The sequence below is a fragment of the Lucilia cuprina genome, chromosome 4 (genome assembly GCF_022045245.1).
Source record: "Lucilia cuprina isolate Lc7/37 chromosome 4, ASM2204524v1, whole genome shotgun sequence".
Taxonomy (NCBI): domain Eukaryota; kingdom Metazoa; phylum Arthropoda; class Insecta; order Diptera; family Calliphoridae; genus Lucilia; species Lucilia cuprina.
In genome coordinates, this window is record NC_060952.1 from 62,067,944 (window position 1) to 62,095,120 (window position 27,177).

General features: G+C 29.9%; 1 protein-coding gene across 2 annotated transcripts in view; it reads left to right on the forward strand.

Moving 5' to 3' along the window:
* LOC111688377 (myosin-I heavy chain) overlaps positions 1–27,177 on the forward strand; it is a 1,083,699-nt gene that overhangs the window by 612,992 nt on the left and 443,530 nt on the right. For both annotated transcript variants that reach the window (XM_046950624.1, XM_046950625.1), the window contains one exon: positions 26,010–26,991. In XM_046950624.1, coding sequence (XP_046806580.1) covers positions 26,010–26,991 — 982 coding nt within the window. The remainder of the gene's footprint in view (positions 1–26,009; positions 26,992–27,177) is intronic.

Consider the following 27,177-nt stretch of genomic DNA (forward strand, 5'->3'; position numbering starts at 1 on the left):
TGATGAAGTAAATTGCGATTAGTCCATGAAAAGTTATTTTTGATCAAATTTCCGAAATTAAAAATCATAAACCCTCTAAAAACCGGGGTCAAAATTAAGATTTTATATTTTTAATATTTTTCATTAAAAATAGCAAAATATTGTGTATTTAATTATGAATAGATTTTAACAAACTAAACAAAAATATAATAGGAATTAAACTTCTTTTCCACTTGCACAAGGTATTGAAATGTAATTTGTATTTTTTTGTGGTAAAATTTTGATGAAAAACAATATTAAATGAAATTTTAGAATATATAGAATTTATTATTTAATGATATAGCTTTTTAGTAAACATAAACACATATATTTTTGGCTTTTGGTTTGGTTGCGCATTAGTTGTTCTTGTTGTTATGTTCCTCCTTGCCTGCAAACAAAATCTTGTTTTTTACTGTTTTATCCGTCAATTGCTTTACGAAATTATTTGTTGCAATGTGAACACAGGGCAGAAATTTCTATGAAATCGTAAAAAATATTATTAAATAGTTTCTTTAACGTTTAACAAAAATGTTTCATGTTTGGTGTTCACATTTTGTTCACACTAAGAAAATATTTGTAGGTTGAAAAATAAAAATGTTTCACGATAAACAGCTGATATTTTGCATGCTCTTCAAAAATATTTTGTGTTCACATTACAGCCAACAAATATTTGATAAAAAACGTCAAATATTTGATAGGTGTGAATGTACCTTAAGTGATTTTCTGAAGGGAACCTTGTATGGTACCGACCGCACCCATGTAATAAACCGATCATGAAAAAATCTTTTAAAGTAATGGTAATTAGTAATGTGCTTTGAAGAGATTTTCGTATAGGAGCTTTGTCAAATTATGTATATAAAGATAAAATTTCAAAATTTTGTATCTATATCATTATTTGGTAATTAATATTGTGAATTTAAGTGATTTTTTGGAGGTGACCTAGTATGAGAGCTATGACGAAATATGAACCGATCGTAAAACAATTTTATAGTGTAATTTATGTATATAAGAGCAATATTTTTGCTAAATATATGGATATAAATATTTTTAATGTGTTATGTACGTTTAGGTGATTTTCGCGAGAGAACCTTGTATGGGAGCTTTGACCAATTAAGGACCGATCGGAAAAAAATTTACAGTTACATTTTTGTGCATATGAGCAATACTTTTAACAAATTTTATATGGATTTCGTAATTTAGTAAGGAGTTATTTTCGCTTAAGTGATTTTCGGGAGGGGAGCTATGACACCAATTATGGACCTATCGGAAAAAAATTTCACAGTAATATTTTCGTACATATGAGCAATACTTTTACTAAATTTTATATGAATATCTTAATTTAGTAATGAGTTATGCGCGTTTAAGTTATTTTCTGGAGGGGACTTTGTATGGGAGCTATGACTAATTATGGACCGATCGGAAAAAAACTTCATAGTAATATTTTTTTATGTAAGAACAATACTTGTGACAGACGGACATATCTAAATCGACTCAGAATTTTGTAAGGGTCCATAATATATATACTTTGTTGGGTCTCAGATTAATATTTCTTGGTGTTACACACGGAATGATAAACTTATATATAACCTCTATCACCACTGATGGCGGTGGAGGATATAAAAACAATAATGAAATCATAGTCGGGCGAGGCCGACCATATAATACCCTACACCTGTTACAAAAAATTTTGATTTGGTTTTAATAAGAAAATTTAAAAGATATAGAATCAAAATCCCAAGAACAAAATATAACAAACCTAAACTTATTAAAACAAGTAAGAGTGCTATATTCGGCTGTACCGAATCTTATATACCCTTCACCATAGTGTATCTTAAACATCTTTTATAAATTTTAAATTTTTTTCCGACTACATTATTATTACATCAAAAGCTAAACAAAAAGAACAACAAGAACGCTAAACGAAATAAAACACAAAATACACAAGGCATCTAAACCAACAGACATCTAAACATACATGACGAAAAACACAGAAAAACAAACATAACAACACAATGATGCCAACAGCATCCAAACATACAAAAAAATACACATCTGAATAAAACCAAATACATCTACACACACACAATTTTAAATTTTTTCCCGACTACATTATTATTACATCGAAAGCTAAACAAAAAGAACAACAACAACAACGCTAAACGAAATAAAATACAAAATACACAAGGCATCTAAACCAACAGACATCTAAACATACATGATGAAAAACACAGAAAAACAAACATAACAACGCAATGACGCCAACAGCATCCAAACATACAAAAAAATACGCAGCTGAATGAAACCAAATACATCTACACACACACGTGTACATCTTTTCTAATATACAGTGTTGTTGTTGCTTTTTTAACAAAACAAAAAAATATGACATTTTTAATGAAATTTTCAGAGGTTGTCTCGGATTTTTGCTCATATCTCCGTTATTTACCAACCGATTTTGCTAATTTTAAATAGGAAACTTCTCGAAAGTATGTCCAACAGAATTAATGAAGATTTGGACTCCGAAGATATCTGGGGTCTTCAGAAAATTGATTTCAACAAACACACAGACAGACGGACATAGCTTAATCGACTCCGCTATCTATAAGGACTCGGAATATATATACTTTATAGGGTCGGAAAATTATATTGTAGAAATTACAAACGGAATGACAAACTTATATATACCCTTCTCACGATGGTGAAGGGTATAAAAATATAGTAGCATGATGAAAGAAATTTATAACACCATAATAGAACTGTATTCTAAAATAATATTTTTAAAATATATAATAAAAAATGCCGTGTGAAATTGGGATGGCCATATTAATAACTTTAAACTTTTTTAAGCAATTTTGAGTTTTTCTATCTTTTAGGAAAGAAAGTTTTGTAGACATTACGACTTTGCTATAAAATGGTGCAATAATTAATACTTACTTAAAGCCTCATTGTGTGAAAAGAACTCCAAAAAGTACCATTTTCTCCCATATAAGCGCATTCAAAAAAAAATTTGGCGGCGATGCGCGTGCTCTTACGTCCAAAATAATTGAATAATATTTTACAGTCTTCCATTTGACGTTAAAATACTTACAACATAATTTCACTATTAGAAGTTGATATTCATATATAGGTATGTATTTGTGTAAAAAGAATATTTTACATTAACAAAAAAAGTTCAAATAAACATTTCATGAGTTAAAATTTAAATTATATAATATTTTTTGGCAGAAAAAAAATTGTCGATGATTAAGCCGGAAAAATTATCTGAGGGTGCACAGTGGTGTAGGAAAAAAAGAGGGTAATAATTCGATAACTTCTAAACGGTTAATCCGATTTTAAATTAATTTAGTATGCACAAAGAGGAAGTGTTGTCGAGTTTAGGTTTTGAATTTGGACCTTATAGGCCAACCAGGGGCCCGGCGGGGGTCCTCAAATCAGGACATCTCGGCTATGTTAAATTTTTAGCAGTAAATTATCTCTTATAGTTTAGGAGATATTCGCATTTGAAAATTAAAATTTTTACCGTCCTTACTTTAGTTTTTTGATAATAGCGGGTCCAAATATTCCCGATTTTCGCCATTTTTTATTCGCTTAACAACAAGTTTATATATCAAGCAGTGAAAAAATTATGTAAAAATCATGACAAAGTTATAGGCATTTTAATTAAAAAAAAAATAATAAAAAGGAGATTTTTTGCCATTTTTTGGGATAAAAGTATCTTTTTCTTTTTAAGCTATCTAAAAAGTTTCTAGGAAGATGTATATAGAATTTATACTTTTTGGAAAGCTTTACATAAAATACGATAAATGAAACAAAACCTAAAAATTTTTGATACCGAGGGTACCAGGTCCATCTAAAAAAACCCTATTTTTTATGGAAAATTTTATTTTGAGCAAAAATTCTCAAATCGCATAGTCGATATCAAACTATAGTGACCTGTTTTATATGACCCAATATGTTCTTAATCATTTTGTAACGGGTTTCGATAACCCCGCCCCTGGTATGGATATAATAGGCAAAAAACCAAAAAATTCCATTTTTGGAATTTTTAAAACTTTTTTTGAGAATTCCGGGATTTCTAATAAGAAAAGTCGAAATTTTTTTGTAAAAAATTGAGTAACTGTAAAATTTCATCAAAAAATATTCATAAATAAAATTTTTATTGCAATTTGAAAGATTTTTATCTTTGCAAAAACTGAATAAAAAACATTTTTTTTTTGTGAAGTATTCCGCGAATTTTTTATTTTTCAAAAATACAGTTTTGAAAAATAGACAAATATACCTTTCCATTGATATATAACATGCCTACCTAATGTTCTTTAAGTAACAAATTAATTAGGGAAAACTTAAAATCTTTTAGAGAATTTATCTAGTACTCTAGTGAATTTTTACAGCCACTTTTTACGATTAATCTTTTATTCTTTATCCCTAAAAAAATTATATAAATTAATATAATTTTGTAAAATAATCGGTATCACAGTAGTCCATATCTAAAAGATAAAGTAAATCTCTAAATTCATGAATATTTTCAAATGCTAACGTTTGCTACAAAACGTTAGCAATTGAAAATATTCATTTGAAATTATTCCAACGTTTCCTTATAGTAGATAAAACTGGATCAGATTATTAAAAATATCTTAATTTTTAGACTGCCTAGAACACTTCCTTGAGCTAAACTGATGAATGTGCTTAAAGTCTCCATTCCTCGATTCTTGGGGTTCTTCTGTAAGCTCTCCTAAAGGCAGAATATTATGTTCTATTATGACCTTTCCATGACATAATATATTGTGAACTGTAGGTGTCATTTCTTTCCAGGGGTATAATTCCAAAAGCAATTTAGAAACTTTTGTAGAATACTCTCCAAATTTTGTTGCGTTCACTTTATGCTTGCTATTTATCGCCATTAGGATAATATTGACCTTTTGCAGTAAATCCTCACAGGATATGGAAGCACATCGTTTGTGCTTCCATATCCTGTGAGTGGTTTATCAATATTTAATCCCATCCGCTTTTTAAATTCCTCGTGAATTTTTTTCTCACTGGCTTTCATTTCCATTAACTCCTTATTGTTATTTGCACTTTTGTTTGCATTTTCCGGTATACTTCTGTACTTTAGATCATATGGTAAATGTGAAAAATGTTCCTGAAATCGTATGCGAGCATGTAGGGGGGGATATTCCAAATTGTAATGTTTCCTCATTTATTGACCTTTGCTTGGAAATATTCGAAAATTCTGATTTTGTATCACCACATACGTAGCAGTACCAAGTAGATGATGTTCCTGTAATGGCATTTCCAACTTTCCCTTCAATCATTGTAAGTTTTAAATCATAGGACATGTTAAACGAATAATTTTCTATTTCGATTGTTATAGGTTCCAAGTTTTTAATTTCTGCTTCAATACGATTTATCAAATCTTGCGTTGTTGTTTTGGATTCCTTTATATACTCAAAACTTATTGGCCTACAAAAAGCTTTGGATCCTGGAGTCGAATTCGTCCAAATATCATCGAAACTGGTTAATGGAGAATCGCTGTCAGCATACTTTGGAATTCTTAATGGAACTAGCGATGCCATAAATACCTTTTATACTCGGAAGATGATTCACTTGTGTTGATTTGTTTATATTCCGAGAGTGCTGATAATCCATCACATCCCCACTTACAAATGAGTTGAAGATCACAAGAATTTATTTTTTTAGTTGATCTGAAGAAAAGTCAGAAGCAATCCTTAAAGCAGTATTTTTTTACAAATAATTTCAAACAGATATAAACCTGTCTTATATATTAATTACAGGTACTTCTTTAAAGGGTTATGATATTTTACCTAATATGTAATGAATTTTTCCTCAATAGGTCACTTTAATAATCTACCTATTAAAGTGACCTATAGGGGTAAAAATCATTACAGTTTAAAAAATAATACCTGAACATTTTTTAATATATGTAACAAATTCAAGAGTTAAACTTATGGATGAAAATAAAGAAAAATATACTTTTTTCCCAAAAAATGGCAAAAAATCTCCTTTTTTTAATTTTTTAAATTAAAATGCCTATAACTTTGGACTCAGTCATGATTTTTACATAATTCTTTCACTGCTTGATATATAAACTTGTTGTTAAGCGATTAAAAATGGCGAAAATCGGGAATATTTGGACCCGCTATTATCAAAAAACTAAGGTAAGGACAGTAAAATTTTAATTTTCAAATGCGAATATCTCCTAAACTATAAGAGATAATTTACTGCAGGTGTCCTAATTTGAGGACCCCCCGCCGGGCAACTGGTTGGCCAAATTTAAAACCTAAACTCGACAACACCTCCTCTTTGCGCATACCAAATTTCATTAAAATCGGATTAACCGTTTAGAAGTTACCGAATTATTTCCCTCTTTTTTTCCAATACCACTGTGGGGTTATTTTATTTACTTTCGGTGGCTGCCAGTCTCGAAAATACTGCTTTAAGGATTGCTTCTGACTTTTCTTCAGACCAACTAAAAAAATAAATTCTTGTGATCTTCAACTCATTTGTAAGTGGGGATGTGATGGATTATCAGCACTCTCGGAATATAAACAAATCAACACAAGTGAATCATCTTCCGAGTATAAAAGTGTATTTATGGCATCGCTAGTTCCATTAAGAATTCGAAAGTATGCTGACAGCGATTTCTCCATCAACCAGTTTCGATGATATTTGGAAGAAATCGACTCCAGGATCCAAAGCTTTTTGTAGGCCAATAAGCTTTGAGTATATAAAGGAATCCAAAACAACAACGCAAGATTTGATAAATCGTATTGAAGCAGAAATTAAAAACTTGGAACCTATAACAATCGAAATAGAAAATTATTCGTTTAACATGTCCTATGATTTAAAACTTACAATGATTGATGGGAAAGTTGGAAATGCCATTACAGGAACATCATCTACTTGGTACTGCTACATATGTGGTGATAAAAAATCAGAATTTTCGAATATTTCCAAGCAAAGATCAATAAATGAGGAAACATTACAATTTGGAATATCCCCCCTACATGCTCGCATACGATTTCTGGAACATTTCTACATTTAGCATATGATTTAAAGTACAGAAGCATACCGGAAAATGCAAACAAAAGTGCAAATAACAATAAGGAGTTAATGGAAATGAGAGCCAGTGAGAAACGAAGAATTCAAGAGGAATTTAAAAAGCGGATGGGATTAAATATTGATAAACCACTCACAGGATATGGAAGCACAAACGATGGTAATACCGCTAGACGTTTTTTTAAACATTTTGAAACTACTTCCGAAATAACCGGAATTAGTATGGATTTACTGCAAAAGGTCAATATTATTCTAATGGCGATAAATAGCAAGCATAAAGTGAACGCAACAAAATTTGGAGAGTATTCTACAAAAGTTTCTTAATTACTTTTGGAATTATATCCCTGGAAAGAAATGACACCTACAGTTCACAAGATATTATGTCATGGAAAGGAATAGAGACTTTAAGCATATTCATCAGTTTAGCTCAAGGAAGTGTTCTAGGCAGTCTCAAAATGAAGATATTTTTAATAATCTGATTCTATCTTCTGATCCTGTTTTATCTACTATAAGGAAACGTTGGATTTGATGAAGTAAATTGCGATTAGTCCATGAAAAGTTATTTTTGATCAAATTTCCGAAATTAAAAATCATAAACCCTCTAAAAACCGGGGTCAAAATTAAGATTTTATATATTTAATATTTTTCATTAAAAATAGCAAAATATTGTGTATTTAATTATGAATACATTTTAACAAACTAAACAAAAATATAATAGGAATTAAACTTCTTCAAAAATTAAGCCTCTGTCGTACTTGTTGCCAATTCTAGTCCAATTTCTCTAAACACTAAAAAAATCTTTTCAAAAGAAATTTTGTAAAATTAATTTAATTAATTAAAATTAATATTAAGCCCATTATTTTTATACCCTTCACTTTCATGAGAAGGGTATATATAAGTTTGTCATTCCGTTTGTAATTTCTAAAATATAATTTTCCGATGTATATATTCTGGATCCTTATAGGTAGCGGATTTGATTAAGCGATGTCCGTCTGTCTGTCCGTCTGTATGTTTGAATGTCGAAGTGCTTTACGTGAGTACATGGCAGGTGTCTTACCCCACGGTGGTATTTTTTATCCACTGGGTAGACTTGAACGGTCTACCATCGCCCCTGAATCCTCCAATAAAAAAATTCAGGTGGCAATTTTTGTACATGGATTGGGCCGGTCTATGTACAAGCACTTTGCTGAAGTACTTGAGCTATCTAATCTCTGACCATTACTGCCCCGTTGCTTAACTTCCGAAATGTAAAAACATCACTTCCGTTTACAACCACGCAGCTGGGATGGCGACGTTCGTCTGTATGCATTTTTGTTGAAATCAGTTTTTAGACGACCCCAGATATCGGCGAGATCCGAGTCTGTTAGACATGCTTTTGAGAAGATTGCTATTTAAAATCAGCAAAATCAATCCGTAAATACCGGAGATATGAGCAAAAATCGGAGACAACTTTTGAAAATTTCATCAAAATACGACATTTTTTTATGCTTTGATATATAAGCAACAACAACATTGTGAATAGGAAAAAATCAAATTCAATTCGCTGGCAAGCGATTTTTATATTTAAATATTTCATTTTTCACGAATAGATCTTTTTGACTCGCGAGTTTAAAAATAAAACTCGCGATAAGAGTTTAAAATTTAAAAAGCGTTAAATAAAACTCTCTCGCGATTCGAGTCGAAACGCGTTAATTGCGAGTTTTATAATTCTGTAAACACAAGAAATTAAAATTTATAACACATAACTATTTTACCGATATTAAATAACCGAAAAATAGAAAATGCAATGAAACTATGTGCATATGCACCTACATACATGTCCATTCATATGTATGTAGGTATGTATGTACAGTGTCTCTCATAAGGATTCGAATTTAGGTATAATATGAAAAGAAACCAAATTTAATAACATATTTTTTATGCAAAATTAATAAATTAATTTGTTAAATTCACTAGGCAGTCTTTAGCTTTATTAGAACTTTAAAAATTCACATTTACTTAAATTAATTTAGCTTTATTTAAAAAAAGTCCATAAAATTACCTCACAAAAGTTTACGAACTTTTTTTGTATTTCATATTTGACTATATTATAAGTACGAAACACAAAACTTAGAATCGAATGGTTTTTTTGCTAAAAATTGTTTTAAGGGGTTACTTTCAACCGAAATGATATATTTTTGACCATTTGGTCCACAATTTTGGGGTATTTGTACCATCTTTTTATGTAATATCATGAAAATGGAGGTTTTTGGCAATATTTGTATTTTTTTTTCTCAGAGATAAAACTAAAATTCGTTATTGGGATTTAATATACCTATTGGGGTATCTAAAAATAATATTTTTTATTACAATAATCTGTATTTAAACGTTCCAAGATATATTATTAGAAACATTCTTCTATCGCTTATTCAATTTATTGGAACTCAAGTCCATTTTTATAATACTAGGGTCAAAAATTTTGGGGGAAACTTGACTTCTATATATTGTTTTGGATATCAGCTGTTATACATTTTAAGTTTTCAATATATTGTGGAAGTTTATAACTCTAAAGCATGCCTCAAAGAAACGCCATTCAATATAGTGGAATCATTCAAAATATATTAATGCTAATATCTACAATTATATATACTAGCCAACTTTGTCGGAAAATCTCGATCCTAGTGGTACGAAAAGGGAGTTAAGATCCAGAATTCAATTAGAAACAGAAGAACGATACCAAAAATATATCATGGAATGTTTAAAAACAAATCCTTATAACAAGATTATTATTTTTAGATACCTAAAAGGAATCTATTAAATCCCAATATTAAATTTTGGTTTTATCTCTGGAAAAAGAGAAAAAATGGCAAATATGGTCAAAATCGTAATTTTAATGATATTAGATGGTACAAATGCCCCAAAATTGTGGACCAAATGGTCCAAAAATATATCCATTTGGTTGATAGTTACACCTTAAAACAATTTTTAGCAAAAAAAAAAAAACATTCGATTCTAATTTTTGTGTTTCGTATAATATAAACACAAACAAATATGAAATACAGAAAAAATTCGTATACTTTTATGACGTAATTTTATGGACTATTTATAAAAAAAGCTAAAATAATTTTTAAAGTTTTCAAAAGCGTGATATCAAAGCTAAGGACTGTCTAGAGAATTTAACAAATTAATTTATTAATTTTGCATACAAAATATGTTATTAAATTTAGTTTCTTTTTATATTATACCTAAATTCGAATACTTATGAGAGACACTGTATATTATTTGCAGTTAGAGGACACTTTAGAATTTTTAAATTGTGCCACATAATTTCATGGTGTGTGCCAAGTAAGAAGACATTATAGGTAAGAAAAAAAATTCACATACGTATGTATGTGTGTACGTCACATAAGGCTGCAACTTTTGTTTTTTATGAATTATGTATGTATGTACGTATGTGTATATGTGTGTATGTGAGTTTTAGTTTTAGTTTTAAAACTCTGAGAGTGTGTAGAAAAAAACGAACTGTGTTCTTCTTGGTGTAATTTTACTCTGATCTTTATTAATTTCAATTCTTAAGTTTAATTTCCTGCAAATTAAAAATTACGTTTAATTTAACTCCCTTAAAATTACGAAAATAACAAAAAAATCGTAACAAAATCATTTTTTTGTAAAACCAAAATAATTCTTGTATATTACTAAATAATCTTGTTACGAAAAAAAAATTCGTTACTTTCGTTAAATATTACATGCCTAAACGAAATTATTTTTGTAAAAGAAAACAAAGTTTCTTAATATATACGAAAAAAGATATTACGACAGGTTTCGTACTTTCGTAAAATTAGAAAAGGGGTTGATTAAATGATATTTCGTATTATACACGAAATTTTCGTATATATTACGAAAAAAGTAGTTACGAAATTTTTTTCGTAAAGTTAAGCATGGATTATTTTCAGTGTACATATATAATAATTACACATTTTGATTAATTATTATAATTTGCAAATTATGTTGAAAGAAAAAACATATCAAAAAGTTAATAATTCTAAAAACTACTAAATATGTAGTATAGATGCTAAAAAAGTACAACAATAATTAGTATTACCCATCCCTTTAATAATATAATTAAGTTAACTTTCATTGCAAAAGCTAACATGAGACTGAATTGTATTTTTATGCATGTGAGAAGTCTGTGTAAATTTAGTAACGGCCAAAATATAGTGGTATAGCAGTTGTCGATCCTGGATCTAGATTGAATTTTGGAAAACGGAAAAAATCGTTTCAGTAGATTTTATTGATTATCATTGTGTATTTATTTTAACGAATTATATTAAATTAATCTATGTTTAAATGTCAAAAATCTGAAAATTTTACGAAAAATTAGAAAATTTCGATTACTTTTACTGTACTAAAATTGTATATCTTTCCTTTGGAAGAAATATAAAAAAAATAATAAAAACCTCAAAAAGGACCTTTCTGCCGTTTGATCCAGCTCGCCAAATATTGATTCCAGGACTAACATTTTGAGAAAAGCTATCTTGTAATCAATTAAACTTTAATTTTAGTCTGGAACATCGTTCCAAGTATGGAAAGCAGCAATTTAGATGCCGGCCTTTCAGGCTAATTTACTGTTAAAAGTAAGTCGTGTATAAAATTCTCAAAGAGTGGTCGAAAATCTGTTTCATTTGACCGAGATTTACATTTATTAAAAAAAGTTGTGAGAAAATTTCCTCCAATGCTTATTGCTACATCTTTTTATATCTTTCCTTCGTAAGAAATATAAAAAAAATAAAAACCTCAAAAAAAGGACCTTTTCATCCTTTGATCTAGCTCACCAAAAATTAATAATTAATTTTGAGAAAAGCTATTTTGTAATCAATTAACCTTTAATTTTAGTCTGGAACATCGACACCTTATTAAACCTCCATACAAACCAAAGCAACCATAATACATATACATACACTGAAAATAATCCATGCTTAACTTTACGAAAAAAATTTTGTAACTATTTTTTTCGTAATATATAAGAAAATTTCGTGTATAATACGAATTTTTTTTTTTAAACAACCCCTTTTCTAATTTTACGAAAGTACGAAAACCTGTCGTAATATCTTTTTTCGTATAAATTAAGAAACTTTGTTTTCTTTTTTTCAATTTTTTTTTTTCAATTTTAAATTCTTTATTTCAATAACCTAGCCTATATAGGCCATAATCGGTTATAAATTTCTACTTATGAATAGTTTACATAAAAATGATTTTTTTTTTTCATATTTAAAATTATGATTTAAATAAAAGTAATAAATTAAATTAAATAAAAAGTAAAAATTGATATACTACAATATTAAAATACCTCATAGCCAAAACGTAAATACATTCAATTCCACTTTTAGTGGAATTTACAAAAATAGTTTCTTTAAGGCATGTAATATTTAACGAAAGTAACGAATTTTTTTCTTAACAAGATTATTTAGTAATATACAAGAATTATTTTTGAGTTTACAAAAAATATTTTGTTACGATTTTTTTTGTTATTTTCGTAATTTTAAGGGAGTTAAAATAAACGTAATTTTTAATTTACAGGATATTAGGCAGCTAATTTTTATGTTTAAAAAAAAAAAAAAAAACATAAAAAACATAAAAAAATTTTTTTAATTCGCAATCTTTTCCTAAATTTACAATAATTGTTTTAAAAGAACTAAAATATTTGATTAAAAAAATCGTAAAATGAACAAATTTTTTTTCTAAAATTATATAAAATTATTTTGCATTTTTCTAAAATATTTCGTACAATTTCGTATATATTACGAAAGAATTTCGTGGTGGGAAACCACGAAGCATTTCGTACATTTTTCGTGTATATTAGGCATGGATTATTTTCAGTGCATGTATTATTAATAGAGTCCGACCGAATTCAAAACTTCGTTCGGTACCGAACACGGAAAATGTGAATGTTCGGCCGAACTTGAACTTTGTTCGGTTTTCAAAGTTTGGCGAACACGAACTTTTTTCTTCAATGAAAAACGCATTTATGATTAAAAAGTAATAAATTTATAATATAACTAAAATATGAACATCCGGAAGATTTTTTTGCTTTAATTACCATTGCTAATTAAAGCAATGGTGTCAATTATCAACTAATTCCGAATTCCAGAGTGATAATTTTCTAATAACAAATCATTTTTGTGAAATGCATACAGTGTCTCTCATAAGTATTCGAATTCAGGTATAATATGAAACGAAACCAAATTTAATAACATATCTTGTATGCAAAATTAATAAATTAATTTGTTAAATTATCTAGACAGTCCTTCCGATTGGAACAACTACAAAGTGAGTTTCAATAAGTATAAGGGAGTGATCAAAAGAGCAAAACAGATATCATGGAGGAACTACTGTGAATCTGTTGGCAACGTAAATGAGATGTCTAGGTTCCGTAGAATTTTAGCCAAAGACCCCAAGGCCTTAGGTTACATTCAGCGGGAAGACAACTCGTGGACGGAGTCCAGCTCAGAGACACTCTCTTTGCTTATGGAAACTCACTTCCCAGGTTGTGCTGATATAGATGATAGGGACTCAAGTCAGGGGGTCCAAGGACCTGGGGCTTCTAGTTATTCATCTGGTCATATTGATGAAATAGTCACTAGGGACAAACTGGGCTGGGCGGTGAACACTTTTGACCCATATAAATCACAGGGTCCGGATGGTGTTTTTCCGGCCACGCTCTCTAATAGTCCTGAAGACGCATTGGCACTTCTAGCTGATATTTTCAAGAGGTGTCTCCTCACGGGATACCTTCCAAGAAGGTGGAGAGAGGTTAGGGTAATCTTTATTCCTAAGGCCGGTAGGGCATGCCACTCGAAACCTAAGGATTTCAGGCCTATCAGCTTATCGTCTTTTTTACTGAAGACTTTAGAACGTCTGGGGCAGCACTTAATGCTTCCCACTATGTTTTGTCAATTCATACCGGAATTGACATGGGAAAACCGGATATCGGGTTGTCCGGAGGACTCGCACATATAACTTGTGTGTATGTATGTATATATGTATGTATGTATGTATGTATGTATGTATGTATGTATGTACGTATGTACAGGAAATGATTTTATAAGTAAGTATTTATTTGTTCCTTTAAATTTCGAAGAATTTGCTTGTGGTTTTATTAAATGTTTCCCCTTTTGCACGTGTGCAAATGGAGTTGGAATACTTATAGTAACCCAGCAGTTCGACAAAGAGTCAATGCATACGAAAAAGACTGTAATTTCTACTAATAGTTAAAAACCTGGATGATCGTAATTCGTATGTTTTTGGTCATTCGTCACGAATGTACCCTTTGTAAACGAGAACGAAGACAGTCGTCACTTTAGTGTCCTCTTTATAAGCGGGAGCGGAGACAGTCATCTCTTTACTGTCCTCAAGTAACCTAGAGATTATACTCTTAAAAGTAGTTTTTGTTGTATTTCCGAAAGTAGTTATTTAACCCATCTTTTGGAGAAATGATTATTACTTTCTACTAATATGCTACCATTTTGTTGACTCAAATTTATATCTTTCGGGTCAATCGTCACATTATTGTTCCATAGTATTCTAGAGAGTAGACTCTGGAAATTTTTAAATTTTTTGTTCCATTAAAATCTTAACACTTGGCTGACACCAATTCGTATGTTTTTGGTCTTTCGTCACAAATAAACTCTTAGTAAACGAGAATAAAGACATTCGTCACTTTAGTGTCCCCTTTGTAAGCGAGAGCGAAAGCAATCGTCCCTTTACTGCCTCTTTGTAGGGTGTAGAATGGCGATTGACTTCCTCGTAGGACAAGCCCATGTTAAAATGGTTGTCACCTGGGAAGTCAGGTGACTAGGGGCCACCACACGTGGTAGGTTAAGTGGTCACTTTGGAACTGTCCCGTCGAACTGCTGGGAAGCGTATGAATATGCATATGTATGTCCATTACATATGTATGTATTTTTTGTCCTTTTGGATTTCTAAGAATTTGGTTGAGGTTGTGCGCAAAAATTTTTATAAAAAAACATCATATACAGTGTATCTCATTAGTATTTGAATTTAGGTATAATATGAAAAGAGACCAAATTTAATAACATATTTTGTATGCAAAATTAATAAATTAGTTTGTTAAATTGTCTAGACAGTCCTTAGCTTTGATATCACGCTTTTTAATACATTAAAAATTCATATTTACTTGAATTAATTAACCTTTTTTTTTTTAAAAAGTCTATAAAGTTACTTCACAAAAGTTTTCGAATTTTTCCTGTATTTCATATTTGACATTATTTTACGAAACATAAAAATCGAATGGTATTTTTGCTTAAAATTGTTTTAAGAGGTTACTATAAACTGAAAGGATATATTTTTGGCCCATTTGGCCCACAATTTTGGGACATTTGTACCATCTTTTCATATAAAATCATTAAAATTACGATTTTTGACCAAATTTGCTATTTTTTCTCTTTTTCCAGAAACTAAAATTTAACATTGGGGTTTAATAGATTCCTTGAGGTGTCTAAAAATAATAATTTTTCTTATAAGGATCTGTTTTTAAACATTCCAAGATATATCTTTGGCATCGTTCTTCTGTTTCTAATTAAATTATCTGGATCTTAACTCCCTTTTCGTACCACTAGGATCGATATTTTTCGACAAAGTTGGCTAGTATATATTATTGTAGATATAAGCACTAATATATCTTAAATTTTCAAGACATCGTAGCGGTATACAACTCCAAAACATGCCTTAACAAAACGTGCTGCTATACAGTATATTTTAGCTTTTACTACTCATAACATTCATGATTATGTTGCCCATTACAACAACACTGTGTGTTCAAAATTTTGGGTTTATTTTGATCATAGTAGATAATATTTACCCCCAATAACACAATGTCTAGTTATTCTTTATCTTAAGGTTAAATTGACAGTTTTCATACAAAAAATATTTTAATTGGCAGAATAACTTTCGATTAAGCGATAACCAGAGGTGGAGTTAACGGAGCTTAAACAGATATCAATATTTTTGAGTTAGACCATAATTATATGGTTACATTCAGCCTAGAGGCCATTGGTTACAAAAAGAATGATTCCACTATATTGAATTGCGTTTCTTCGAGGCATGCTTTGGAGTTGTACACTTACAAAATATATTAAAAACATAAAACGTATAACAGCTGATATCTAAAACAATATATAGAAGTCAAGTTTCCCCCAAAAATTGTGACCCTAGTATTATAAAAATATACTTGAGTTCCAATAAATTGAATTAGCGATAGAATAATGATTCCAATAATATATCTTTGAACGTTTAAATACAGATTCTTGTAATAAAAAATATTGTTTTTGGATACCCCAAGGGGTATATTAAATTCCAATAACAAAATTTGGTTTTATCTCTGGGAAAAAAGAGAAAAAATACAAATATTGCAAAAAATCGCCATTTTAATGATATTACATGAAAAGATGATACAAATGCCCCACAATTGTGGACCAAATGGTCCAAAAATATATCCATTCGGTTGATAGTTACCCCTTAAAACAATTTTTAGCAAAAAACATTCGATACTAATTTTTGTGTATCGTATACTATAGTCAAATATGAAATACAGAAAAAATTCGTATACTTTTGTGAGGTAATTTTATGGACTTTTTTTAAATAAATCTAAATTAATTTAAGTAAGTGTGAATTTTTAAAGTTTTAAAAGCGTGATATCAAAGCTAAGGACTGTCTAGACAATTTAACAAATTTATTTATTAATTTTGCATACAAAATATGCTATTAAATTTGGTTTCTTTTCATATTATACCTAAATTCGAATACTTATGAGAGACACTGTTTGTACATATGTGTTTTAATATCTCTGTAAATCTATTTTTTATAAACTTTAAATTCATTGCATTTGGTGCAAAATGCTTTCTTTTCTGTGTTGATGGAATTGATAAAGCCACATCTAGCAAATGTCCCAATTTAGGATCATATAACATCTTCGTTTTCCAATATTCCAAAATATTTGTGTAGAAGGGAACTCTTTGCAATTTTGGTTTTGTTGTCGCCTTGTAATTAGTAATTTCATTTTTGTCGATGTCCATCAAAATACATATGAAAAATATAAAAATTTACATAAAAAGGTGAGGATTTATTTGTTAACAATTTCTTAGAATTCATTTTTTGTGACCGTCATAAAATCTACGGCCACATAACCACACATAATCAAAACCTTTTTCTTGCAAACACACATTTGCTGATTTACCGCTCAAATTTAACTCGAATTCAACTCGTTTTCCACTCGCTCGCAATCGATATGAAAAAACAAAAACGTGTAAATATCGCTTACGAAGAGAATACAAACAAGTAAGAAGTTATAGTCGGGCGAGGCCGACCATATAGTACCCTACACCTGTTACTGTTTAATAAACCTGTAGATATTTAAGTAAAATTTTGATGGGGGCTTTTTAGAGGGGCTAGGGTTATAATTATAAAGTTCATCAGGGTCATCAAGACTAGTATAGAACTTTGTTTTGCAGAGATACGAGTATATTAAACACAATTATAAACTTAAACCCCCTATTTGGGGGTTCAGTTCTATGGAGCCTAGGTGAAATAATGAAAGGAAGCCTATTTTTAATAGGCTTCGTCTACAGTACCATAAAAGATCTTGTGCCAAATTTCAATGAATTATCTCTAAAATAGCGACCTGCAGTTGATTACAAGTTTTACAAGCTCTATTCGGGGGTTCAGTTGTATGGGGGCTAGGTGAAATAATGGACCGATATTAATCATTTTCAATAGGTTTCGTCTACGGTATAATAGAAGTTCATGTGCCAAATTTCATTGAATTATCTCCAAAATTGTGACCTGTAGGGGGTACAGTTGTATGTGGGCCAGGTGAAATAACCATTTTTAACAATTTTCAATAGGGTTCGTCCCTGGGACAATAGAAGATGACGTACCAATTTTCATTCAATTATCTTCAAAATTGCGGCCTCTAGTTTGATTACAATGATTCTGTGCCGGTTGGTATACTTTAAGGTGGGTGTAGGTTGTGTTTACTGAAATATTAAACAGTAAAAATTTACTGAATACTGAAAAATGTCTCAGTAACCAGTAAATATAAACTGAATACTGAAATTTTTTTCAGTAACCAGTAAAAATTTACTGATTACTGAAATGTGTAATTCAGTAAAATTATACTGCAGTGTGCCCATGTATGATATATATGTATATTCTAGGTCCCTATCAAATTCTGAGTCGATTTAGCTATGTCAGTCTGTCTTTCTGTCTGCCTAAATCACGTTCACATTTAAACTAAGCAAAGGAAGTCAGCCAAATTCACCGAAAATCAAAATTTAAAACAACCTCGAAAAAAATAATAATTTTTTGAATTTAGCGGATTTCGAGAAAAACCCATTTTTATGTAATATTTTGCAAAATTAGCCTTTTTATTATATTGTTGTGCATTTTAAATGGAACCTTTTGTAAATTTATTAGTCCACATATTTCTAAATAAAAATCAAGAGTTTCATGCAATTTGGACGCAATTAACCCATAAACTTTAAAGGTAATTTTGTAATATTTGCAATTTTTGATGGAAACTAGTCGAAATTGTTTCAATTTTTAGGTAGATTATCATAAAACTTAAGAAATTTATTTATTAACAACCAATATTTACAACAATAGTGAAAAAAATTAACCCTTAAACGGCCATGGGGTCAAAATGACCCCGATGTTTTAAAAACGCCAATTTCGACATATTTCAATAAAACCCGTTTGCAGTCCCATTAACGTAGTCCTATTGACCAGTTAACATAGTCCTATTGACCTAATTTTTTGCACAAATTATTTTTATAAACCGTAGAACCATTTTTAAGAGGGGGAAGGACGGGCAAAATTCGAAACTTAGTTTTTTGGAGCACTCTACTGTACATGTTAGAGGGTATTATTTCTTTTGTTCACTTTCGAATGCCGACTTTCGTATCTATTAATATAAATTTAAGAAATAATAAAAAATCCGTTCATGTGGTAATTTGAGCATTAGCACATAATTAAAAAAAAAACTAAAGTTTTAATTGTTTTTATTCTTTTAATATTATTTTCAAATGTCAACAGTAATCCAACCCAACGAACACAAAGAGTTTATTTAAAATTAAAGAACCATTACTTTATAAAATAAAGAAATATAATATTAAACAATAATATTAAAAGTTTTTACACGATAACGTTTGTATTTATGGGTTATACCCCAGCACACAGTGGTATATAAAAAGAGGGAAATAATTCGGTAACTCCTAAACGGTTAATCCGATTTTAATTAAATTTGGTATGCACAAATTTTGTAATATTTGCAATTTTTGATGGAAACTGGGCGAAATTGTTTCTATTTTTAGGTAGATTATCATAAAACTTAAAAAATTTATTTATTAACAACCGATATTTACAACAACAGTGAAATAAAATAAATTAACCCTTACACGGCATTGATGTTTTAAAAGCATGCCAATTTGGACATATTTCAATAAAACCCGTTTGCAATGGGAACTTTTAATAACTTTTACATTTTTCAACCAATTTTTGTGTTTCGAAATTCGAAACTTAGTTTTTTTGGAGCACTCTAATGTATATGTATTTTGAAAATCCTTTAATATTTCACACACATGCAAATTACTAAATATCGCTAAGCGCTATAAAAACAAAAGAAAATTGCGCTTGTAATGTTCAATAAATCTTGAAATTGTAATTAATTTAAATGAGAAAACTTATTTCTACAAATATTTGAACAGTTGGAAAAGTATTAATATAAAAGTAGCTGGTGGAAGATATTTAAGATTCGGCCGAATATAGCACTCTAACTTCTTGTGTTTAATTCTCTATGCTTTGTAATATCCAGTATAGAAATCTTTGATTTTTTTTTAAATACATTGAACAAAATTTTTTACAGTTTGAAAATTGAGTTTTGGAGATGCTGTTAAAATAAGGGTTATCTTTCGACACAGACTAAACCGAGTAAGGGTTATCCAATTTGAACAACAATTCGTACTAGCACATTTATGAATCTTATAAAGATAAACATAATATTTGTTTGAAAAAATTTTTAAAACTTTAAAAAAATCATTTTATTTGTTTTTATGAGTCTTCAAAATCACAAATTCTCAGGGAAAATTTTAATTACTCAAAACTTTTTATCCAATTTTGAATTTTTCTATAAAATGGTGCAATAGTTAATACTTTAAGTATCAGTTTGTGAAAAAATATTTTACAGTATTCTATTTGACGTTAAAATACAACATAATTTCACTATTAGAAATTGATTCGAGAAAAAAGCTTATTTTCGACCCACCCTAATGTACATATATCTCTTGTTTATTTACAAACTGCAGCATCAATATTGCTAAAAAAAACATCAATACTCGACATATTAGTATAACAGATGTGAGTGTGCACTGCTAAAGCACAAAAATATAGTTGTGTTGGCCTGTAATTATGTAGGGTAGGGTCAATTATAGACCGATCCACATACAATTTGGTGGAAAGGTTTTGGTTCCTAAGATACATACTTATATCAAATTTCTTCGCTATATTCGTATTTTTACGCCCATAATTAACATTAAAGTCGTTTTCTGAAGGGGGCCTTATATGGGGGGAAGGGTCAATTGTGAACCGATCCACATAAAATTTGGTAAATTTTGACTTGTATTAATATTACTTCTGTGTAATTTAATTGCTATAATCCGATTTTTAAGTCAGTAATGAGCATTAAAAAAAAATTTATGGGGGGACTTCTTATGGGGGGTAGAGTCAACTATGGATCGATCCACATAAAATTTGGTAGAGAGATATTGCCTAGTATTAAACTTATTTCTGGGAAATTTGGTAAAGAGATTTTGGCTAGTATAAAACTTACTTCTGTTAAATTTCATCGCTTTAGTCGTATTTTTAAGCAAGTAATGAGCGTTATAATAATTTTATGGAGGGTCTTTATATGCGGGGTAGGGTTAATTATGGACCGATCCACATACAATTTCATAAAGATTTTTGGCTGGTAAGATACTTCCTTATATCAAATTTCATCGCTATATTGGTTTGTTTAAGCCAGTAATGAGCGTTAAAGTCATTTTTTGAAGGGGACGATATATGGGGGGTATGGTCAATTATGGACCGATATACATAAAATTTGGTTGAGAGATATTGGCTTGCATAAAACTTATGTGTGTCGAATTTCATCGCTATATTCCAATTTTTAAGCCAGTAATGAGCGTTAAAGTCATTTTCTGAAGTGGACCTTATATGGGGGGTAGGGTGAATTATGGACCGATCCACATAAAATTTCATAGAGAGGTTTTGGCTAGTAAAAAACTTACTTATGTCAAATTTCATGGCTATACTTGTATTTTTAAGAGAGTAATGAGCGTTAAAGTAATTTTTCTGAAGGGGACGTTATATGGGGGGTAGGGTCAATTATGGACCGATATACATAAAATTTGGTTGAGAGATATTGACTTGCGTGAAACTTATGTGTGTCGAATTTCATCGCTATATTCCCATTTTTAAGCCAGTAATGAGCTATTTACTCATTTTCTAAAGGGGAACTTATATGGGGGGTAGGGCCAATTACGGTCCTATGTCCGCCATAATGCAGAAATATTTTTCAGATGTCAAAAAACTGACCTATGCGAAATTTTGTGGTATTTGCTTCATAAACAACGAATATTTGAAGCTATTTATACAATATTCCGGGGGTACAGTTGTATGGGGGCTATGTGAAATCGTTGACCGATTTTGCCCATTTTCAATGCCAAACATTTCTGATCAATAAAATATATTTTTGGAAAATTTCATCTCAATATCTCTTATTTTGTCGACGCTATCGTGCCAACAACAGACAGACGGACGGACATAGCTAGATCGTCTTAGAATCGAGGTCCCAGAATATATATACTTTATGGGGTCTTAGAGCAATATTTCGATGTGTTACACGCGGAATGACAAAATCAATATACCCCCCATTTTTTTTGATGGTGGGTATAATTATAAAGTTTCATATTTATTTTATAGTCATATACAAGAAAGATTGTGCTAGTGCACGCTGGTTAGAACCCATAAACTGTTTGGTACTTTTTTGTTTTCCAAAAGGTACTATTTGAATTTTCTATAATATTGAACCAATAGACATGAAATTAGCTATTGAAACCCAGATTAGACGAGAACACATAAAAGGGAATTTTTTGGTACTTTTTCATTCTACAAAAGGTAATTTTTGAATTTTCTTCAATATTATAGAAAACTCAAAAATTATCTTGAAACATGAAATAAAGTATGTACGATTTAGAATATTTTAGCTATAATAGTTTTCCAGATATACATTTTTTTGCATATTTTACATTTTCCCCAACGTTAATTTAGTTTTATATGTAACCTATGAACAATTTGAATTATATAATAGTATCCAGATGTACGAAATTTAGTTTTTAATTAATTTTTTTTCTAAATGTTCACATGGATGTCAAAGTTGTTATTGCTAAATTTAATGATTTTAGCTCTAATATTTTATCAGGTATACGAATTTATCTATTTAATTCATATCGGGCGTTTTTAAGTCCTCTTAAAGAAAGTCCGCCCCTTTTCAAGTTATTCATATGAATATAAAAATTCTTCGTGAGAAGAATCTCTTCGTTTATCTTTTAGTTTCCCAGATAAACAAATTTTTGTATATTTTATTCGACTGGGAGGAGCAATGTAAATGTTTACATGGATGTTCTTCATACTGAATTTGAAGATTGTAACTCTTTCCAAACGTAAATTTAGATTTTAATGTAATCTATGAACAACTTGAATTATAAAATAGTATCCCAGATATACGAAATTTATTTTTAATTCACATTTTTCTCTAAATGTTTACATGGATGTCAAAGATATTATTGCAAAATTTAAGGATTTTAGCTCTAATAGTTTATCAGATATAAAACTTTTTGTATTTAATTCATATGAGAGGTTCCAAGAAACTCTTTAATTCATATGGGAGGTGCCACTTCCCCTATTGATAGTCCGCTAATTTCTTGTCCTAAGTTTAAATGTTGATATTAAAGTGTAGCTGGTTTATTTTTTTAGATTTACTAATTTAATATTTTCTTTATAAGGGAGGAGCCATGTCTACTATATCTAGTCCGCCTATATTGTCCCCATATGTTCATTTGGATGTCAAAGTTGTCCATGCAAAATTTAGGGACAAGCTGTTGCAGTTTCTGAGAAATCTGATTTTAAATACTCATGTACATGGGCATGGCACTTTGCCCACATGAAATTTAAAAAAAGTAGCCTATAGTTCCTTAAAATGTTAATATAAATGTTAATGTGCTTCGCGCAAAATTTGAAGATTCCAGCTCCAATAGTTTTCCAAATAAGCGATTTTTTGTATTTAATTCATGTGCGAGGTGACACGCTCCCTATACTTATTTTGTCCTAAATATTAAATATACCCTTCACCACTATAGTGTGAAGGGTATTGTGCGTTTGTGCTGATGTTGGTAACACCCAAAAATATTGATCCTAGATCCATGTAAAGCTTGTGCGCATGCTACAGATCTTTACCCCTTTTTTGGTTCAAAGACAAAGGCCATTGAAAATGGTTGAAATCTGTCTATTATTTCGCCTAGCACCCATAAAACCGTACTCCCCGAATCGGGCCTTTAAGCTCATAGTTAGGTTAAATATTCTATTATGTCAACAAAAATCCGCAAAACATAGTTTTATAAATGACAGTACTGATTTTTATAGTGATCGGGCCTCATTTGACTCTAGACCCCCTACAAACTCCAATAAATTACTTGAAGGTCAAAATTTACTTATAATTACTAATAACACGATTAAAATCTACATAAATAACTTTGGAAAAGACGTAAATTACTCACTGAAATTTATAAGTATAGGCCGATATTTACCCCTACTCCTCTATGAGCCCTGTTCTGGAAAATCTATTTTTTAACAATAAGTAAAAATATTCCACAATACGGTTGAAAACAAATTAAATACTTTATCTTTTAAAAATAATCAACATTTTTAACATATTGACGGGTGTAGGATATAATATGGTCGGAAATGTCCGACTATACATTCATACTTGTGTTGATTCTAAAGTGGGTCCGCAAAATTTGAAAACTTTACCTGTTATATTTTCTCAAATATACTAATTTAAAGTTTTATTTATATGGGAGAAGCCACGCCCACAATAGCTAGTACACCCATATTGCGCGAATATGTTCATGTGGATGTCAAAGTTGTCCATACAAAAATTTTAAAAATCTGTTGCTGTTTCTGAGATATGTGATTTTAAATACTTATTATGTATTTTTTCAGACACACAGGAATACACTGTGAAAATTTTAGGAAATTTTAGCCGTTGAGCAGTCTAAAAAGTTAAAACAAACAAACATACAAACACACATTCACAGCTTTTTTTACCCGGCGTTGCCGGGATTTTAAATGATTTATAATATTAAATCTATTTATAATATTAAATTTTCCATCCGTATTTTCTCCCAATGTATGAAGGTTTCATATCCATGTACCAACATTTTTACAGATCATAATACTTGTGTGCTCGTGTGAATGATCTTTAGAATAAATAATACTCATTGGCTTAAAGAAAAAGTGTGTACTAATTTTCCACCTTTCTGATTCATGTTTCGAAAAATGCCTATTAAAGCTTTCCAAAACAGTATTGAAGTATTTGGTTCAAATTTCATAAAATTCGGTTCAGTCGTTGCCATAATAACACGTAATTGCATCACAAAATGTAGCAAAAATACAAATATTTCATTTGCAGTTTAATTTGTAAAAAATATTGATATTTATATTTTTAAAATTCACACAAATTCAAAAACTTCATATCATTTTAAGATTACAAAACAAAATTCGTAACTTTTATCTTTAAACTTTTCGTTTATTAAAATATTAATGTTTAAAATTTTAACCCCCTTATTCATAAACAAAAATATATTTTATAAAAAAGATTTTGTATGGAAATTTTATAAAAAATTTTTGTTTATGAATAAGTAGGTTATAAGTAGAAATTATATCTTCTTTAAAAAAATAATTTTACCGCGTTCCGTATTTCATCCCTGTCCGATTTTTTAAATAATGTTATAACCAATCGAAAGTAAAAATAAATCTGTGTAAAATTTCTTAAAGTCGGCCCAGTCATTTTTTAACCAATTTAAATTAATTTTTCTAAAATATATTTTTTGACTTATTACTGCAAAATACTTCTCAACTATTTGCATATTACCGAAAAATTACCTAATCTATACATAATTACCCGTTTTTACCCGTTAAGTTTGAATAACCAACATGCCTCTTTCCCCCATCTGGTCCATCTTCCGCAACGAATCTTTCCCAATACATATTTCTGACACTTTAAAAGCTAAATCGAATGTATTGAGCTTTAAGGACAAAAACAGTAATTTTGCCCATTTTTCATAATTTCCCACATTTTTTACCCGTTTTGACCAAACTTTCGCAACGGAACTTCTATAACTTCTATAACTTCAAAACGAACTTTTTGAATTTTTCTAATAATGAACATAGAAGCATGAAATTAAATTTGTAGAATCGGAGTTAAGTGAGAACCCATAAAAGGGAACTTTTTGGTACTTTTTTAAAATTTCTGTGTTATTGAATCTAGAAACATTAAATTAAGCATGTGATAACCTGTAATAGATTATTTTTTGATACTGACTGATTTTAACAAATCATGGTAAGGGTATATAAGATTCGGCACAGCCGAATGTATAACTCTTACATGTTTTTAATTTAAAATTGGTAAAAATCTTAATATATAAAATTATTAAAAATAGTTGTAATTGGCCAAAATAAGCGATTATTGGCTTTCACACCATCCACTAATGTACATATATATTTCAATATTGTATTTTATTTCTTAGTGTGATGAATTTCCAGTTAGTGAAAAAGTTGCTCTTCAACTTGCTGGACTTCAAGCTCAAGTTGCTTTAGGCGATCCATCAAACCAGCCCAAACCGGAATATTATATTGATATTAACAACTTCCTTCCAGAAAGAATTTCAAAAACAAGAGAACAAGAATTTTGGATACCCATTTTAGCACAAGCACATCGCCAATATGGAGCGTCCAGAAATGAATTAACTGCCAAAGTGCTATATTTAAGTTGTGTTATGCAATACCCTCTTTACGGCACAACGATGTTTAATGTTATATATAAAGGTTTTTGGAGTCATGGAAATAACATAATTTTTGGTGTAAACTATGAAGGAATCATGTTTATTCAGCCTGAAGATAAATGTATACTATATCAATTTAAATACATTGATATTGAATCCATTATGTTAGATCCCAGTGACAGTTTTATAACTCTGACGTTAAACAGACAATATATTCAAGTTAATAAGCCAAATATTAAAGACTCAAATATTCCACTAGAAGCACAGAGATGTTTCGTATTTGAAACACTACAGAAAAATGAAATCGGTTCACTTATTGTTTCGTATTATCCACCACTTTCCAATTGGATTATGAACAGTTTTGAAATTCCTAAGAAAAGTAAAGGAACAACAAATGAGGATCGTGCTCGCTTGTACCAAAATGTTGTTGTTTGTAGAAGACAACTAATCGATATGGAAATATTAAGAAAACCTCAAGAATGCGGAGGCGGTTTTTTTAGAAATACTTTAAGAAGACTGTCAAAACATCGCTTGGAGAAATTAAGAGCTGAACAAGGAAATAACGTTCAAGAACATGGAGAAACATACAAAGGATTTCCACACTCGTATTGGGCTTTTAGTAGAATTCAGATAATCCAAAGTCTGAGTAAATTAGCAGATCAAGAAGAAACTGTTATGGTGCAGATCTTTCAAGCGATTTTAACATATTCGGGACTTGGAGCTTCAGGTTTGTAACAACACTTTTCTTTTAAAAATTACAATTATTATCAATGAGTATCGTACTAAAATATATATAAACAATTCTTTTTACTACTTATAGGTCATATAAAACATGTTTTAACATAGTCCTTTTTTACATAGACATTTTTCCCAACACCACTTTAGTGGGTACCCTAGCCCCATACAAAAGTCA